At 46.4% G+C, this 17073-nt stretch overlaps 2 protein-coding genes and 2 long non-coding RNA genes across 6 annotated transcripts in view; 1 reads left to right on the forward strand and 3 right to left on the reverse strand.

Moving 5' to 3' along the window:
- Positions 1 to 1298, reverse strand: part of LOC130191859 (amyloid-beta A4 precursor protein-binding family B member 3-like) — a 28509-nt gene extending 27211 nt beyond the window's left edge. Inside the window, exon 1 of the mRNA XM_056411583.1 lies at positions 1137 to 1298. The gene's annotated coding sequence lies outside the window, so the exon portion shown is untranslated. The remainder of the gene's footprint in view (positions 1 to 1136) is intronic.
- Positions 1299 to 5141: 3843 nt separating this feature from the next.
- sra1 (steroid receptor RNA activator 1) lies at positions 5142 to 16504 on the forward strand. Of its 3 annotated transcripts, XM_056407519.1 has the most exons (6): positions 6089 to 6312; positions 12838 to 12942; positions 13060 to 13101; positions 13165 to 13325; positions 13536 to 13644; positions 15947 to 16504. In XM_056407519.1, exons 1-6 carry the CDS (start codon positions 6135 to 6137, stop codon positions 16327 to 16329), a joined length of 978 nt encoding a protein of 325 aa, XP_056263494.1. In that variant the 5' UTR covers positions 6089 to 6134; the 3' UTR covers positions 16330 to 16504. The 3 variants fall into 3 exon arrangements, with proteins under 3 accessions (XP_056263502.1, XP_056263494.1, XP_056263485.1); XM_056407527.1 differs by lacking the exon at positions 6089 to 6312 and adding an exon at positions 5142 to 5678 and having other exon boundaries at positions 13060 to 13325; positions 15947 to 16502; XM_056407510.1 differs by having other exon boundaries at positions 13060 to 13325; positions 15947 to 16503.
- Positions 5395 to 5980, reverse strand: LOC130192034 (uncharacterized). Its single transcript, XR_008831316.1, has 2 exons — positions 5850 to 5980; positions 5395 to 5769 (listed from the first exon to the last, which is right to left on the reverse strand). It is a non-coding gene; the product is annotated as an uncharacterized LOC130192034 (long non-coding RNA).
- Positions 14470 to 14881, reverse strand: LOC130192033 (uncharacterized). The gene is made up of 3 exons (XR_008831315.1): positions 14849 to 14881; positions 14599 to 14662; positions 14470 to 14487 (listed from the first exon to the last, which is right to left on the reverse strand). It is a non-coding gene; the product is annotated as an uncharacterized LOC130192033 (long non-coding RNA).
- Positions 16505 to 17073: the final 569 nt, after the last annotated feature.

Consider the following 17073-nt stretch of genomic DNA (forward strand, 5'->3'; position numbering starts at 1 on the left):
ATGTCAAGATGTCACGATGTTATGATGTCATGATGGCATGATGTCACGATGTCATGATGGCATGATGTCATGATGCCATGATGTCACGATGTCATGATGTCACGATGTCATGATGTTATGATGTCATGATGTCACGATGTCAAGATGTCACGATGTCATGATGTCATGATGGCATGATGTCACGATGTCATGATGTTATGATGTCACGATGTCATGATGTCACAATGCCATGATGTCACGATGTCATGATGTCATGATGTCATGATGCCACGATGTCATGATGTCAAGATGTCACGATGTCATGATGTCATGATGGCATGATGCCATGATGTCACAATGCCATGATGCCACGATGTCATGATGATATGATGTCATGATGTCATGATGTCACGATGTCATGATGGCATGATGTCACAATGCCATGATGTCATGTCACAATGCCATGATGTCATGATGTCATGATGTCACGATGTCAAGATGTCACGATGTCATGATGTCACGATGTCATGATGGCATGATGCCATGATGTCATGATGATATGATGTCATGATGGCATGATGTCATGATGTCACGATGTCATGATGGCATGATGTCACAATGCCATGATGTCATGTCACAATGCCATGATGTCATGATGCCACGATGTCATGATGGCATGATGTCACGATGTCAAGATGTCATGATGGCATGATGTCACGATGTCAAGATGTCATGATGGCATGATGTCACAATGCCATGATGTCACGATGGCATGAGGTCATGATGTCACAATGCCATGATGTCATGTTGGCATGATGTCACAATGTCATGATGTTATGATGTCATGATGTCATGATGTCATGATGTTATGATGTCATGATGTCACGATGTCACAATGCCATGATGTTATGATGTCATGATGTCACAATGCCATGATGCCACGATGTCATGATGTCACGATGTCATGATGGCATGATGCCACGATGCCATGATGTTATGATGTCATGATGTCATGATGTTATGATGTCATGATGTCACAATGCCATGATGTTATGATGTCACGATGTCATGATGTTATGATGTCATGATGTCACGATGTCATGATGTCTAAAGGAACAAAATGTTATGAAATAAATGCTGACAAAAACAATATTGACCTTAGTGGAGTCGTCTTGTTCCCTGGTCCCTGGAGACCTGAAGACCTGGATACCTGAAGACCTGGATACCTGAAGACCTGAAGACCTGAAGACCTGGAGACCTGAAGACCTGGATACCTGAAGACCTGGATACCTGAAGACCTGAAGACCTGGATACCTGAAGACCTGAAGACCTGGAGACCTGAAGACCTGGATACCTGAAGACCTGGATACCTGAAGACCTGGATACCTGAAGACCTGAAGACCTGGAGACCTGGAGACCTGAAGACCTGGAGACCTGGATACCTGAAGACCTGGATACCTGAAGACCTGGATACCTGAAGACCTGGATACCTGAAGACCTGGATACCTGAAGACCTGAAGACCTGGAGACCTGGAGACCTGAAGACCTGAAGACCTGGAGACCTGGAGACCTGAAGACCTGAAGACCTGGATACCTGAAGACCTGAAGACCTGGAGACCTGAAGACCTGGATACCTGAAGACCTGGAGACCTGGAGACCTGAAGACCTGGATACCTGAAGACCTGGATACCTGAAGATGTGGAGACCTGGAGACCTGAAGACCTGGAGACCTGGATACCTGAAGACCTGGATACCTGAAGACCTGAAGACCTGGATACCTGGAGACCTGGAGACCTGAAGACCTGAAGACCTGGAGACCTGGAGACCTGAAGACCTGGATACCTGAAGACCTGGATACCTGAAGACCTGGAGACCTGGAGACCTGAAGACCTGAAGACCTGGATACCTGAAGACCTGGAGACCTGAAGACCTGGATACCTGAAGACCTGGATACCTGAAGACCTGGATACCTGGAGACCTGGAGACCTGGATACCTGAAGACCTGGATACCTGAAGACCTGGATACCTGAAGACCTGAAGACCTGAAGACCTGGATACCTGAAGACCTGAAGACCTGGAGACCTGGAGACCTGAAGACCTGGATACCTGAAGACCTGGATACCTGGAGACCTGAAGACCTGGATACCTGAAGACCTGAAGACCTGGAGACCTGGACACCTGGACACCTGAAGACATGGAGACCTGGAGACCTGAAGACCTGAAGACCTGAAGACCTGAAGACCTGGACACCTGGATACCTGAAGACCTGAAGACCTGGAAACCTGAAGACCTGAAGACCTGAAGACCTGAAGACCTGGACACCTGAAGACTTGGAGACCTGGAGACCTGAAGACCTGAAGACCTGGAGACCTGAAGACCTGGAGACCTGAAGACCTGGAGACCTGAAGACCTGGAGACCTGGACACCTGAAGACATGAAGACCTGGAGACCTGGAGACCTGGATACCTGAAGACCTGAAGACCTGGAGACCTGGAGACCTGAAGACCTGGAGACCTGAAGTCATGAAGACCTGGAGACTTGGATACCTGAAGACCTGAAGACCTGGATACCTGGATACCTGAAGACCTGAAGACCTGGAGACCTGAAGACCTGGAGACCTGAAGTCATGAAGACCTGAAGACCTGGATACCTGAAGACCTGAAGACCTGGATACCTGAAGACCTGAAGACCTGGAGACCTGAAGACCTGGAGACCTGAAGACCTGGATACCTGAATACCTGAAGACCTGAAGACCTGGAGACCTGGAGACCTGGATACCTGAAGACCTGGAGACCTGAAGACCTGGATACCTGAATACCTGGATACCTGAAGACCTGAAGACCTGGAGACCTGGACACCTGAAGACATGAAGACCTGGAGACCTGAAGACCTGGATACCTGAAGACCTGGATACCTGAAGACCTGAAGACCTGGAGACCTGAAGTCATGAAGACCTGAAGACCTGGATACCTGAAGACCTGAAGACCTGGATACCTGAAGACCTGAAGACCTGGAGACCTGGATACCTGAAGACCTGGAGACCTGAAGACCTGGATACCTGAATACCTGAAGACCTGAAGACCTGGAGACCTGGAGACCTGGATACCTGAAGACCTGGAGACCTGAAGACCTGGATACCTGAATACCTGGATACCTGAAGACCTGAAGACCTGGAGACCTGGAGACCTGGATACCTGAAGACCTGAAGACCTGGAGACCTGAAGACCTGGATACCTGAAGACCTGAAGACCTGGAGACCTGGAGACCTGGATACCTGAAGACCTGAAGACCTGGAGACCTGAAGACCTGAAGACCTGGATACCTGAAGACCTGAAGACCTGGAGATCTGGAGACCTGAAGACCTGGATACCTGAAGACCTGAAGACCTGGATACCTGTAGACCTGAAGACCTGGAGACCTGGAGACCTGGTGGGATAAGCCCAGGGTCCTGGACTCATTCCTGCCCACTGCTATTAGACTTTTTAATAAATCATCTCTAGTCAAATATATTAGGGCTGTCAATCGATTTAAAAAAATTAACTAATTAATCGCACATTTTGAAATTCATTAATCGCGATTAAAAGTTTTTTATTTTATTTTTCTTTAAAGACAAAACTTCACACAGAGCTGTGTTTTCAAAGAGGCTCCTACCTATAAAGTGCAGCTAGGTATTTAATATTGTGGATGATAAATTGTTTCTTCAGTGAAACATCCAGATTAGTTTTTTAAAAAAAGTATATCTGAGACCCCATTGGTCCTGTCATCTTTAACACTGAACAGCAGAACCAGTGGCCTTGGTAACTGACTGACATTCAAATATGTCATGTTAACCCTCTGGAGGCTGGGCTCATGTCTCCATTTTACAAAAAAATGTAAATTCACCTTTTAAAGGCGTTTGCACATACCCACATGTTATACATCAAACATTCCAGAACAATCTCAGCTCTATTCAATGAGGCTCGGTTGTCCTGGTGCGTGTTCTCTGCTCTCTGACTGACAGGCTGCTAATGAGCCTTACCTGTGAGATGGGAGGTCCTTTGTGATTTACTGAGTGTTCATTTTTTCGCAAAATGTTGACAGACAAACGGATTGACAAATCATGGTGAAGGTTTCGTGTGAATCGGAGCAGCAGAGCGGAGGAGGAAACCCGACTGATTCATCCATGAGTTTAAACTGATTTCTGCTCCGTATTTTCGCGGAGAAATAATTGTTTTAAAAACGGAAACAGTGTCAAACCACAGTGCTGCGGCTTGACACTCAGAGGAGTGAAAAAACTTCAACACACACCGGAAGTAAACAAAATTGCGTTAATTGCGTTAAAATATTTTAGTGCGTTAATCGCGGCCAAATTAATCGCATAGATTAACGCGTTAACGCTGACAGCCCTAAAATATATATATTTATATATACATGTATTTATTTATTTATTATAATATGTTTATCTATGTATTAATATGTCTATATATGTATTAATATGTTTATATATGTATAAATATGTTTATATGTATTAATATGTTTATATATGTATTAATATGTTTATATATTTATTAATATGTTTATATATGTATTAATATGTTTATAAATGTATTAATATGTTTATATATGTATTAATATGTTTATATATGTATTAATATATTTATATATGTATACATATGTTTATATATGTATTAATGTGTTTATATATGTATAAATATGTTTATATATGTAGTAATATGTTATATATGTATTAATATGTTTATATATGTATTAATTCACATGTGTTGTCATTCATTTTATATGTGTTTTATTTCTATTCATATATAATTAGTAAATTCATGTTTTATTGTTGATATGTAAATGAGTCATGTTTCATATGTTTCATATGTTTCATGTTTCATGCTTCATATGTTTCATGCTTCATATGTTTCATGTTTCATGCTTCATATGTTTCATGCTTCATGTTTCATATTTCATGTTTCATATGTGTCATATGTTTCATGTTTCATATGTTTCATGCTTCATGTTTCATGTTTCATATGTTTCATGTTTCATATGTTTCATATGTTTCATGTTTCATATGTCATATGTTTCATGTTTCATATGTCATATGTTTCATGTTTCATGTTTCATATGTTTTATGTTTCATGTTTCATGCTTCATATGTTTCATGTTTCATATGTTTCATGTTTTATATGTTTCATGTTTCATATGTTTCATGTTTCATGTTTCATGCTTCATATTTTTCATGTTTCATATGCTTCATATGTTTCATGACAGACAGGCAGAGAGACAGACAGACAGAGAGCCAGAGAGACAGACAGAGAGACAGACAGACAGACAGGCAGACAGACAGACAGGCAGACAGAGAGACAGACAGACAGACAGACAGACAGGCAGACAGGCAGACAGAGAGACAGACAGGCAGACAGACAGACAGACATGTTTGAAGTTTATTTCACTCTAACATGTTATCACCGGAGCAGAAAGATAATATAATATTATGAACACGGAGAGAATATAAAACATTCACATGAAATATTCCATCAATTAGAATCTTGATAAAAACATGAATACTTTTAGTTTACTTTGTGCTCAAAAACTCAAAACTCATCTTATTCTGAAGGTCTAAGCGGAAGTCCTTTTCTTGTTTATGTCCCGTGACGAGGAAGAAGACGCTGTGACGTCACGGCCCAACATGGAGGACCTGTACTCTAAACCAGGTGAGAGTTCTCTCCGCTGGGCCGCGACATGAAGTTCCTCTTCTTCATGACGTCTCCATCGGGCTCCGGGGCCGCAGAGACACGCGTCAGGCTGATGTTTGCTTCAGCTTAGGGCAAAACGCTCTGACTTAAACTAAAACAAGTTATTAATACTTAAGCTGGTATGGATACTGTTGTTGTTCTTTTTATTTCGGCATAGCGGGAGTCCGCCGAACCGGAATCAACCGGAGGAAGGGAGGTTTAGACGGTTCGGGCGCCCTCTTGCTGGAGCGGCTGTGCGCGTGTCAGAACAGTGAAGTGGTTGTGCGCATGTCAGGACGGTGGAGTGGTTGTGCGCATGTCAGGACGGTGGAGCGGCTGTGCGCATGTCAGGACGGTGGAGCGGCTGTGCGCGTGTCAGAACCAGAAAGTGAAGTGTTGTGTGATCTCAATGCAGCATGACGTCATGATGTTGTGATGGTCAGGCCGTTAGCAATAGGCTGGTTGGAGATGAACTGCTTCTCTCCTGGAAGTAGTGGAGAGCATCGTCTTCATGGTCTTCATCGTCTTCATGGTCTTCATGGTCTTTATGGTCTTTGTTGGAGTTGGACAGCGACACACCACCTGGACGGTACTCACTGGAAGAAAGACAGCGGTAGACTTTTACTTTAACTCTATAAAGCGTTTATTCAGTCATCAGGATACAAGTAGGCAATCATGCATGGACCCCCCTCCTGAGCTCTGACCGATGGCCTCAGCGCTGGAGAAAGGACGCCGGTTCGGAGTGTTCGGCCATTTTGAATAGCCGATCGGACCAGTTTTGATTGGTCAGGAGATAAGGGGTGGGGTTTTCTCATTGGCCCTTGGTCCTCTGCTTCCGCCATTGTCGCTCCTTCATTGGTTCTTCTATGTTGTGAAAGTGTGAGAAAGGAAGATGGAATTCACATGTAGCTTCCTTGACTGAGCTGGGGAGTTTTCTAAGATAATCTTATCTCTTCCTAGGTGGGATGCGCTGTGGCGAGAAGGTCGTTCCCAGGATATTTACAAAGGGCCAGTGTGTGTGTGTGTGTGTGTGTGTGTGTGTGTGTGTGAGAGAGGGCTGTGGTTGAATCCGGATATTAATTGTCAAAGCTGGACCTTTCCTTATCTTATCTGCGCTCAGTAGTTGTCTCTGTGGCTCTCCTGTTCATGTGAGCATGAGTGTTGCTTTGTTCTATTCAAATCTAGGGTGAGCGTTGGTGCATAAAGTTCTTTCGTGTGTCACTGTTATCTTCTTTGATCAGTTCAGGCGCCGGACTGCCCTGCTGATGTTTCTAACTCTCGTCCAGTGTTTTTCCACTTTACACATAACATTTATGCAAACAATACTAGGCTATGCTAAGCTAGAATATATATTCTTTACATCTTCATCGTCTTCATGGTCTTTATGGTTTTCATCGTCTTTATGGTCTTCATCGTCTTCATGGTCTTTATGGTCTTCATCGTCTTCATGGTCTTTATGGTCTTCATCATCTTTTACATTACATTACATGTCATTTGGCTGACGCTTTTATCCAAAGCGACTTACAGTACTGTTCCATTCATTCACTGTAGACGCAGCTACAGGGAGCAACTCAGGGTTAAGTGTCTTGCTCAAGGACACATCGACTAGGGCGGGGATTGAACCTCCAACCCCCTGATTGAAAGACGGAGCTGCTACCCACTCACCCATAGTCGCCTTTTCATGGTCTTCATCGTCTTCATGGTCTTCATCGTCTTTATGGTCTTCATCGTCTTCATCATCTTCATGGTCTTCATCGTCTTTATAGTCTTCATCATCTTTATGGTCTTCATCGTCTTTATGGTCTTCATCGTCTTCATGGTCTTCATGGTCTTTATGGTCTTCATCGTCTTTATGGTCTTCATCGTCTTCATGGTCTTCATCGTCTTTGTGGTCTTCATCGTCTTCATGGTCTTCATCGTCTTCATGGTCTTCATCGTCTTCATGGTCTTTATGGTCTTCATCGTCTTTATGGTCTTCATCGTCTTTATGGTCTTCATCGTCTTTATGGTCTTCATCGTCTTCATGGTCTTCATCGTCTTCATGGTCTTTATGGTCTTCATCGTCTTTATGGTCTTTATCGTCTTCATGGTCTTCATCGTCTTTATGGTCTTCATCGTCTTCATGGTCTTCATCGTCTTCATGGTCTTCATCGTCTTCATGGTCTTTATGGTCTTCATCGACTTCATGGTTTTCCCAAAAATTTAAGGCTTTTTTTTAAAGGAAAAGGAAATAATTCCTGACCCCCTTATTTCCTGGGATTTTCAAAGGTCTTATTTTTAAAGGGGGGTCCTTTTGGGGGGTCTTCCCAAAGGTTTTAAAAAAGGGCCATGGTTGTGTTTTTGTTTTGTAAACTTTTAATCCAAAAGCAAAGGGGTTTTCCTTTTCTTTTCCCCAATTTTCTTGGGTTCCGGGCTTTTTGAAAGGTTTTGTTTTTCATTCCCCTGGGTAAAAGCGGGGGGAAAAGCTTTGGGGGCCTTTATCCTTTTTTGAAGCAGGGGCCGGGAAGCCCTGGGGGATTTTCTCTCCGTCCTTTTTTCCACTTTAAAACAAATTTTAGAAACTCCGGGTTTGCTGGGGGGGAAAAATTTTTTCCCCTTCATCCCTTCCTTTTTTTTCTTTTTTGGTTTCAGGGTTCATGGTTTTTATGGTTTTCATCCCCAGGTTTTTTGGTTTTCCACCCCTTTCTTCCAGCTTTGGCGGACCGGGCACGGAGCCTTCTTCCGGTAAAAAGGGGGGGGAATGGGGTTTTCCTAAAACAAGGGCTGGGGGAGCCTCCCCCCTGTTTTAAAGCACTGTTCCCCCCCCAACCCCTTTTCATTTTTAAAACCCTTCTTTTTCCCTTTTTAGGTTTCCCCCTTCTTTCACCCTTCGGGTTTCATCCCCCCCAAGGGCCTACAGGCCAAAACGTTTTTGGTTTTCCCCCTTTAGGTTTTTTTGGGGGCGGCCTTCCCGGGCCTTTAGGTTTTTTTTCGGGTTTTAAAAAAGGTTTTTTGGGCCACGCCCTTATGGCTTTTTTTAAAGGGCCCTCCAGGGAAAGGCCATTTTTTGGCCATGTTTTTAACCAAAAATCGCAGGGCCTTCACGCCGGCCCTTCACCCCTTCAGGGGTTTTTTGGCCACGTCAGGGTTTTTATCGTTTCCCCTTTTTCATCGGCAGGTTTTAAACTTTTAAAACCTGTTTAGGGTTTAAAGAATGGCCTTTAGGTTTTCTGGAGGTTTTTCCGTCTTTGGCTTTAGGGTTTTAAGGGTCTTCAGGCTTTACCCACCTTTAGGGTTTTCCACCAAGGTTTTTAAACTTCCCCTTCAGGCTTCTTTTTAGGCCAGGCTTTATTCCACCCGTTTTGGGGGTTTTAGGTTTAAAAACGCAAATGGTTTCACGGTTTTCAGGGTTTTAAATTTTCAGGAAGGCCACCCCTTCAGGAGGGGGGAAAAGGCCTTTACCAGGCCCAAAATTTCCAGGTTTAGCCAAGGCTTTAGGTTTTTGTTTTTAAGGCTTACTTTTAGGTTTTTGGCAAAGGCCTCTCAGGCAAACGTTTCGGGCTTCTGTTTTTAGGGTTTTCACGCCCCAAAATTTTTAAAACCCCCAAAATTCACCCATCCCTTAAAAATGGCTTCTCGGCAGGTTTTAAATGGTTTTTCTCCGTTTTTAAAAGGCTTACGTCCTGGCCATCCCCCAGGCCCCACCCAAAAAGGCCACGCCTTTCAGGCCCACCCTTCCCCAGGCCCTTCAGGGTTTTCACCCTTTCGGGGCCATTTTCCATTTTTCGAGCCCTGGGTCCCTTTGGAAGGCGTCCGGTTTTTTAAAACAGCCCCCTCCCCCGGGGGGCCCGGACCCGCCCCCCCACCCAAGCCTTCGGCCGGGCCCCCGGTTTCCCAATCTTAAACCCTCCCGGGGCAGGGGTTTGGTGCCCCAAGGGCCCCCCAAAAATTTGGTAAAAAAAGATTTTCCGGGGGGTAAAAAGGGGTCGGGCCCTCGGTTTGCCCTTGGGGTCAGAAGTTTGAGACTGGTTTTAACCAAAAAAAAGGAAAATCAAAAATTTTTTTGGGCCCCTTTTAGTTTGCCTAAAGAGAAAAAGGGTTGAAACGAATGCGTCAACATTTTATAAATTTTCCCCCAGCTTTGGACCCCCGGGGGTTTCCCCAGGTTTTTTTTGGGGGACCCAGCCCCCTTTAAATTCCTTTCACCTCCCGTTTGCGGGAAAAGGGCCCCGTTTACCCCCAACTCCATGCAGGGGGATAAAACAAAACTTCCCTGCCAAAACAAAAGAGCCGTATTTTTGGGGAAACACGTTCGGGTTCCCGGGACCAAAAGGGGTTCCCCCAAGGTGTGTTCTTCCCCCTTTTTGTTTCCCCTTACAAACGGGGAAAAAATAAAATTTAAAAGCCTAAAACTTAAAGTTCCGGTTTTCAAACCCCCCTTTGGACTTTTCAAAAGTTTTTTTTATTGACCAGGTTGAGGGGCACCGAAAAACTTTTCCCTGGAAACCTTGGGGTTTATTTCAGGAAAATAAAAACCCCCACTTTTTTTTAAAAAAACTCCCCTTTGGTGTAAAATGTTTTTGGCAAATTTGGGCCTAAATCTAAAAACATCGATACAAAATCAGTTCATTGTTTACTTTTATTTGTTAGTGTATGATTTGTCGACATCTTATTTTGAAAAACGGATGTTGTTTCACGTGGTTCCTTCCGCTAACTTGATCAAACCCTCTCTGCTCCCGATGGAATGTGTTTAGCGTGAGCATCTCTAGGGGCTCAGAGCCTCAGACATGTGAGCGTCGGCTGAGTCGACCCAGAGATTCAACTCGGGGGACGCCGCTCGGTGGTGAGGATCCCCTCTGACCTCTCACTCTGCGGCCCTCGCTTGAAACGTCTGATGGTTCTCGCAGATGTTACGTCATCTGATCGGCCGTTTGAGAACGCCGATCAAAACCGATAATGGGAATATCGGCCGATATGGATCGGCGCCGATCAGATCGGTGCATCCCTAAAATATACTATTGAGAACATATTCGCTGACATGCACGTGATGAACACATTATTATTTTTTCCATCGCAGACTTTTTTTTGCCTTAGGCGATCGGGAAAACGGCTTAGGCGCGCGCTCAAATTTTCTCTATGCAGGAAAAACTCTGAAGAAGAAAAAATATTATATATCCTGTCAAAAAACATGATATGCCAAATCATTTAAAGAGTAAATATACCGTGTTGACGTGCTAAATGTGTGTGGGAGACCGTCAGCCTGTCAACAACCACTTAAGCAATGTGACATAAATAATATATCGCCACTATCCTCACGGAGAAGCCCTACCATTTTAGGGCACCGCCCAACGTGTGTGTGTGTGATAACATTTCAGTCGTTTCGGCAAGGACGGCTTCTCATTGGCGGATGACACGTGATTCTTGGGGCACAAAAATGTGTGCCCTGGCCAATGACATCGTTTCTTATTTCACGTGACTGGAGTATTCGACCAATCAGAGACCGGTATCGTTCCCTCAGCCAGAGAGCTCCACGGAGCAACGAGAGCAGGTAGCTAACGGAGCTGTTAGCTGGAGCTCAGTGAGTAATGCTGTTTAGTTTCTCCTGTCTGTCGTTCCAAAGTCCTGGGACTGAAACTCTCTGGACTACAACGGGGGGAGGGGCCTAAAGAGCTGCAGACAAGGGTAAAGCACGAATGTTAATGCAGCATCTAGCTAACAGCATGGAGCTAACTCGCCAACAGCATGGAGCTAACTCGCTAACAGCATGGAGCTAACTCGCCAACAGCATGGAGCTAACTCGCTAACAGCATGAAGCTAACGAGCTAACAGCATGGAGCTAACTAGCTAACAGCATGAAGCTAACTAGCTAACAGCATGAAGCTAACTAGCTAACAGCCTGAAGCTAATGAGCTAACAGCCTGAAGCTAACTAGCTAACAGCATGAAGTTAACTAGCTAACAGCATGGAGCTAACTCGCTAACAGCATGAAGCTAACTAGCTAACAGCATGAAGCTAACTAGCTAACAGCATGAAGCTAACTCGCTAACAGCATGGAACTAACTAGCTAACAGCATGGAGCTAACTCGCTAACAGCATGAAGCTAACTCGCTAACAGCATGAAGCTAACTCGCTAACAGCATGGAGCTAACTCACTAACATCATGAAGCTAACTAGCTAACAGCATGAAGCTAACTCGCTAACAGCATGGAGCTAACAAGCTAACAGCATGAAGCTAACCCTGTCTCAGACCGAACTGGCATCGAAACACAAGGAAGAAGTTGTGAAACAGACACATTCCCTCAGAATGATGGAGGCTGGTTACAGACAAAATTCACCAGCCGCCACTGGTCACGGTTGACCACGTGTCGTGTCGTCAGAGCAAGTCAGACACAAATCTACCCAGCATGCATAGCTCTGCTCTGCAGATAGAGACCAAGGCTGTTTGTCAATACCAAGTACACAAGTACAGACTGTGTACTTGTGTACTTGTGAGTCCAGACGGGAGGAGCCGTCCACTTCTTCACTGGAAAGTATTTTTACAGTCAAACGAAATATGACGATCCTGCTATTTTCATTTTCTCTCTCTGTGTGTGAGTGTGAGAACACGAGTACAGAAGGATACGAGTACACAAGGATACGAGTACACAAGGATACGAGTACACAAGAATACAAGTAAACAAGGATACGAGTAAACAAGGATACGAGTACACAAGGATACAAGTAAACAAGGATACAAGTAAACAAGGATACGAGTACACAAGGATACGAGTACACAAGGATACGAGTACACAAGGATACGAGTACACAAGGATACGAGTACACAAGGATACGAGTACACAAGAATACAAGTAAACAAGCACTAGTACACAAGGATAAAGGATACAAGTAAACAAGGATAAGGTAAACAAGGATAATTTTAAGGATAGGAGTACACAAGGATACAAGTACACAAGGATAGGAGTACACAAGGATACAAGTACACAAGGATACGAGTACACAAGGATACGAGTACACAAGGATACGAGTACACAAGGATACAAGTAAATAAGGATACGAGTACACAAGGATACGAGTACACAAGGATACAAGTACACAAGGATACGAGAACACGAGCACACAAAGTCCTCATCTTTGTGACTAACCTGTCCGTGTTGCCTAGGTAACCAGGAGCGGGGGTGGAACGACCCCCCTCAGCTCTCCTACGGCCTTCAGAAGGCCCGCGGGCCTCCCAGGACCCCCCTGAGCAGGAGAACGGCGCCCCCTGGTGATAGCACTCGGTACAGCAGGGTCTCAGTGTTTTATCTTTACTCGAGGCATATCTCTTATCTAATGAAGCACCATTCATATGTGTGATAACCTCTGGTCTCTGATTGGTTCTCAGGTGCAGGAGCCCCGCCCATGGCCCCGCCCCCTCCACAGCCAGGTGAGGATCAGAACAGGGTTTCCTGGGTGACGCCAGATTTACAGCTGATCCTCCTTTCTGCAGCTCGTCCTCCTCTTGGTGGTGTGGCCACGCCCCCTCCCCCTCTAGGACCAATGAGAAGTCAGAGAGACGCAGATGGCAGCCAATCGCATTGCGAGCCTGACGTAGAGGCCGTGCTGCTGGTGTTGGAGCGGGCCCTCGACGCATGCAGGCGGGCTGCTACGGTAACCATGGAAACAGTTCGCTATGCTTGTACATGTATTAGATATATTGTATCATAAATGTGATATATTATATCACATTAATGATATAATATATCATAGTGATGTCAGCTGGACATCAGACACAAGGACACGCGTGCAACAGGAAGTGCTCTCTGTACTCATATAGGTTGACCTCTGATTGACCGTGTGACCTTTGACCTCTGTGTGTAGGACCAGGTGTGTAGTGACGTGGCAAAGAGGCTCCGCCTCCTGGAGGACAGCTGGAGGTCAGGTAGACTTAGCCTACCAGTGAGGAGACGCATGGACACTCTGTCTCGAGGTAACCTGTCTGTCTCGAGGTAACCTGTCTGTCTCGAGGTAACCTGTCTGTCTCTCTGAACACCTGTCTGTCTCTCTGAACACCTGTCTGTCTCTCTGAACACCTGTCTGTCTCTCTGAACACCTGTCTGTCTCGAGGTAACCTGTCTGTCTCTGAACACCTGTCTGTCTCTCTGAACACCTGTCTGTCTCTCTGAACACCTGTCTGTCTCTCTGAACACCTGTCTGTCTCGAGGTAACCTGTCTGTCTCTCTGAACACCTGTCTGTCTCGAGGTAACCTGTCTGTCTCTCTGAACACCTGTCTGTCTCTCTGAACACCTGTCTGTCTCGAGGTAACCTGTCTGTCTCTCTGAACACCTGTCTGTCTCGAGGTAACCTGTCTGTCTCTCTGAACACCTGTCTGTCTCTCTGAACACCTGTCTGTCTCTCTGAACACCTGTCTGTCTCTCTGAACACCTGTCTGTCTCTCTGAACACCTGTCTGTCTCTCTGAACACCTGTCTGTCTCGAGGTAACCTGTCTGTCTCTCTGAACACCTGTCTGTCTCTCTGAACACCTGTCTGTCTCTCTGAACACCTGTCTGTCTCGAGGTAACCTGTCTGTCTCTCTGAACACCTGTCTGTCTAAAATTAACCTGTCTGTCTCTCGTGTTAACCTGTCTGTCTCTTAGTAAACCTGTCTGTCTCTCAGTAAACCTGTCTGTCTCTCTGAACTGTCTGTCTCGAGGTAACCTGTCTGTCTCTCTGAACACCTGTCTGTCTCGAGGCCAACCTAACCTGTCTGTCTCTCTGAACACCTGTCTGAGGTAACCTGTCTCTGAACACCTGTCTGTCTCAGTGTTAACCTGTCTGTCTCTGAACACCTGTCTGTCTCGAGGTAACCTTGTCTGTCTCTCTGAACACCTGTCTGTCTCGAGGTAACCTGTCTGTCTAGACTCTGTCTGTCTCGGGGAAACCTGTCTGTCTCTCAGTGTTAACCTGTCTGTCTCAGTGTTAACCTGTCTGTCTCTCTGTGTTAACCTGTCTGTCTGTCTCGAACACCTGTCTGAACACCTGTCTGTCTTCTCTCTGAACACCTGTCTGAATACCTGTCTGTCTCGGGGTAACCTGTCTGTCTCTCTGAACACCTGTCTGTCTCGAGGTAACCTGTCTGTCTCTCTGAACACCTGTCTGTCTCTCTGAACACCTGTCTGTCTCTCTGAACACCTGTCTGTCTCAGTGTTAACCTGTCTGTCTCTCTGAGACCTGTTCGTCTCTGAATACCCAATTGCTCTGAGGCACCCAAGGTCTGTCTCTTAGTAAACCTGTCTGTCTCTTAGTAAACCTGTCTGTCTCTCAGTAAACCTGTCTGTCTCTCAGTAAACCTGTCTGTCTCTTAGTAAACCTGTCTGTCTCTCTGAACACCTGTCTGTCTCTCTGAACACCTGTCTGTCTCGAGGTAACCTGTCTGTCTCTCTGAACACCTGTCTGTCTCTCTGAACACCTGTCTGTCTCGAGGTAACCTGTCTGTCTCTCTGAACACCTGTCTGTCTCGTCTGTCTCGAGGTAACCTGTCTGTCTCTCTGAACACCTGTCTGTCTAAAGGGTAACCTGTCTGTCTCTCTGAACACCTGTCTGTCGCTCTAGAACACCTGTCTGTCTCTCTGAACACCTGTCTGTCTCTCTGAACACCTGTCTGTCTCGAGGTAACCTGTCTGTCTCTCTGAACACCTGTCTGTCTCGAGGTAACCTGTCTGTCTCTCTGAACACCTGTCTGTCTCGAGGTAACCTGTCTGTCTCTCTGAACACCTGTCTGTCTCGAGGTAACCTGTCTGTCTCTCTGAACACCTGTCTGTCGCTCTGAACACCTGTCTGTCTTGAGGTAACCTGTCTGTCTCTCTGAACACCTGTCTGTCTCGAGGTAACCTGTCTGTCTCTCTGAACACCTGTCTGTCTCGAGGTAACCTGTCTGTCTCTCTGAACACCTGTCTGTCTCGAGGTAACCTGTCTGTCTCGAGGTAACCTGTCTGTCTCGAGGTAACCTGTCTGTCTCGAGGTAACCTGTCTGTCTCTCTGAACACCTGTCTGTCTCGAGGTAACCTGTCTGTCTCTCTGAACACCTGTCTGTCTCGAGGTAACCTGTCTGTCTCTCTGAACACCTGTCTGTCTCGAGGTAACCTGTCTGTCTCTCTCTGAACACCTGTCTGTCTCGAGGTAACCTGTCTGTCTCTCTGAACACCTGTCTGTCTCGAGGTAACCTGTCTGTCTCTCTGAACACCTGTCTGTCTCTAGACTTACCTGTCTGTCTACCTGTCTGTCTCTCAGAGCTACAGTCTGGTCACTGGGACTCAGCTGATGAGGTCCATCGCTCCCTGATGGTTGATCATGTGACCGAAGTCAGCCAATGGATGGTGGGGGTCAAACGACTCATCGCCGAGACCCGGAAACTGAATCCAGAACTTTTAGAACCACTTCGGAAACCTCCGGGACCAGTCCAGGACCCTACAGGACCAGTCCAGGACCCTACAGGACCAGTCCAGGACTCTGCAGTACCAGTCCAGGACCCTGCAGTACCAGTCCAGGACTCTGCAGTACCAGTCACAGCTCAGCTGAGGGTCAGAGGTCAGAGGTCAGAGGTCAGAACAGCAGGACCAGGTAGGGGGTCAGTGGTTTACGCTGGTGTCGGGACTCTAGACCAGAGGGTTTAAAATTAGGCTCCTCTACATCCAGTGAGGGAGAAATAAACCCCCCATGGACTCTAGACCCCCCATGGACTCTAGACCCCCCATGGGCTCTAGACCCCCCATGGACTATGGACCCCCCATGGACTCTAGACCCCCCATGGACTATGGACCCCCCATGGACTATGGACCCCCCATGGACTCTAGACCCCCCATGGACTCTGGACCACCCATGGACTCTGGACCCCATGAACATGGACTCTAGACCCCATGGACTCTGGACCCCTCATGGACTCTAGACCCCCCATGGACTCTAGTCCCCCCCATGGACTCTGGACCCCCCATGGACTCTGGACTCTAGAACCCCCATGGACTCTAGACCCCACATGGACTCTAGACCCCCCATGGACTCTAGACCCCCCATGGACTCTGGACCCCCATGGACTCTAGACCCCCCATGGACTCTAGACCCCCCATGGACTCTGGACTCTAGACCCCACATGGACTCTGGACCCCACATGGACTCTAGACCCCCCATGGACTCTAGACCCCCCATGGACTCTGGACTCTAGACCCCCCATGGACTCTGGACTCTCGACTCTAGACCTCCCATGGACTCTGGACTCTAGACCCCACATGGACTCTAGACCCCCCATGGACTCTGGACTCTAGACCCCACATGGACTCTGGACCCCACATGGACTCTAGACCCCCCATGGACTCTAGACCCCCCATGGACTCTGGACTCTAGACCCCACATGGACTCTGGAC

This window comes from Pseudoliparis swirei, chromosome 3, assembly GCF_029220125.1.
Source record: "Pseudoliparis swirei isolate HS2019 ecotype Mariana Trench chromosome 3, NWPU_hadal_v1, whole genome shotgun sequence".
NCBI classification, from domain to species: Eukaryota; Metazoa; Chordata; class Actinopteri; order Perciformes; family Liparidae; genus Pseudoliparis; species Pseudoliparis swirei.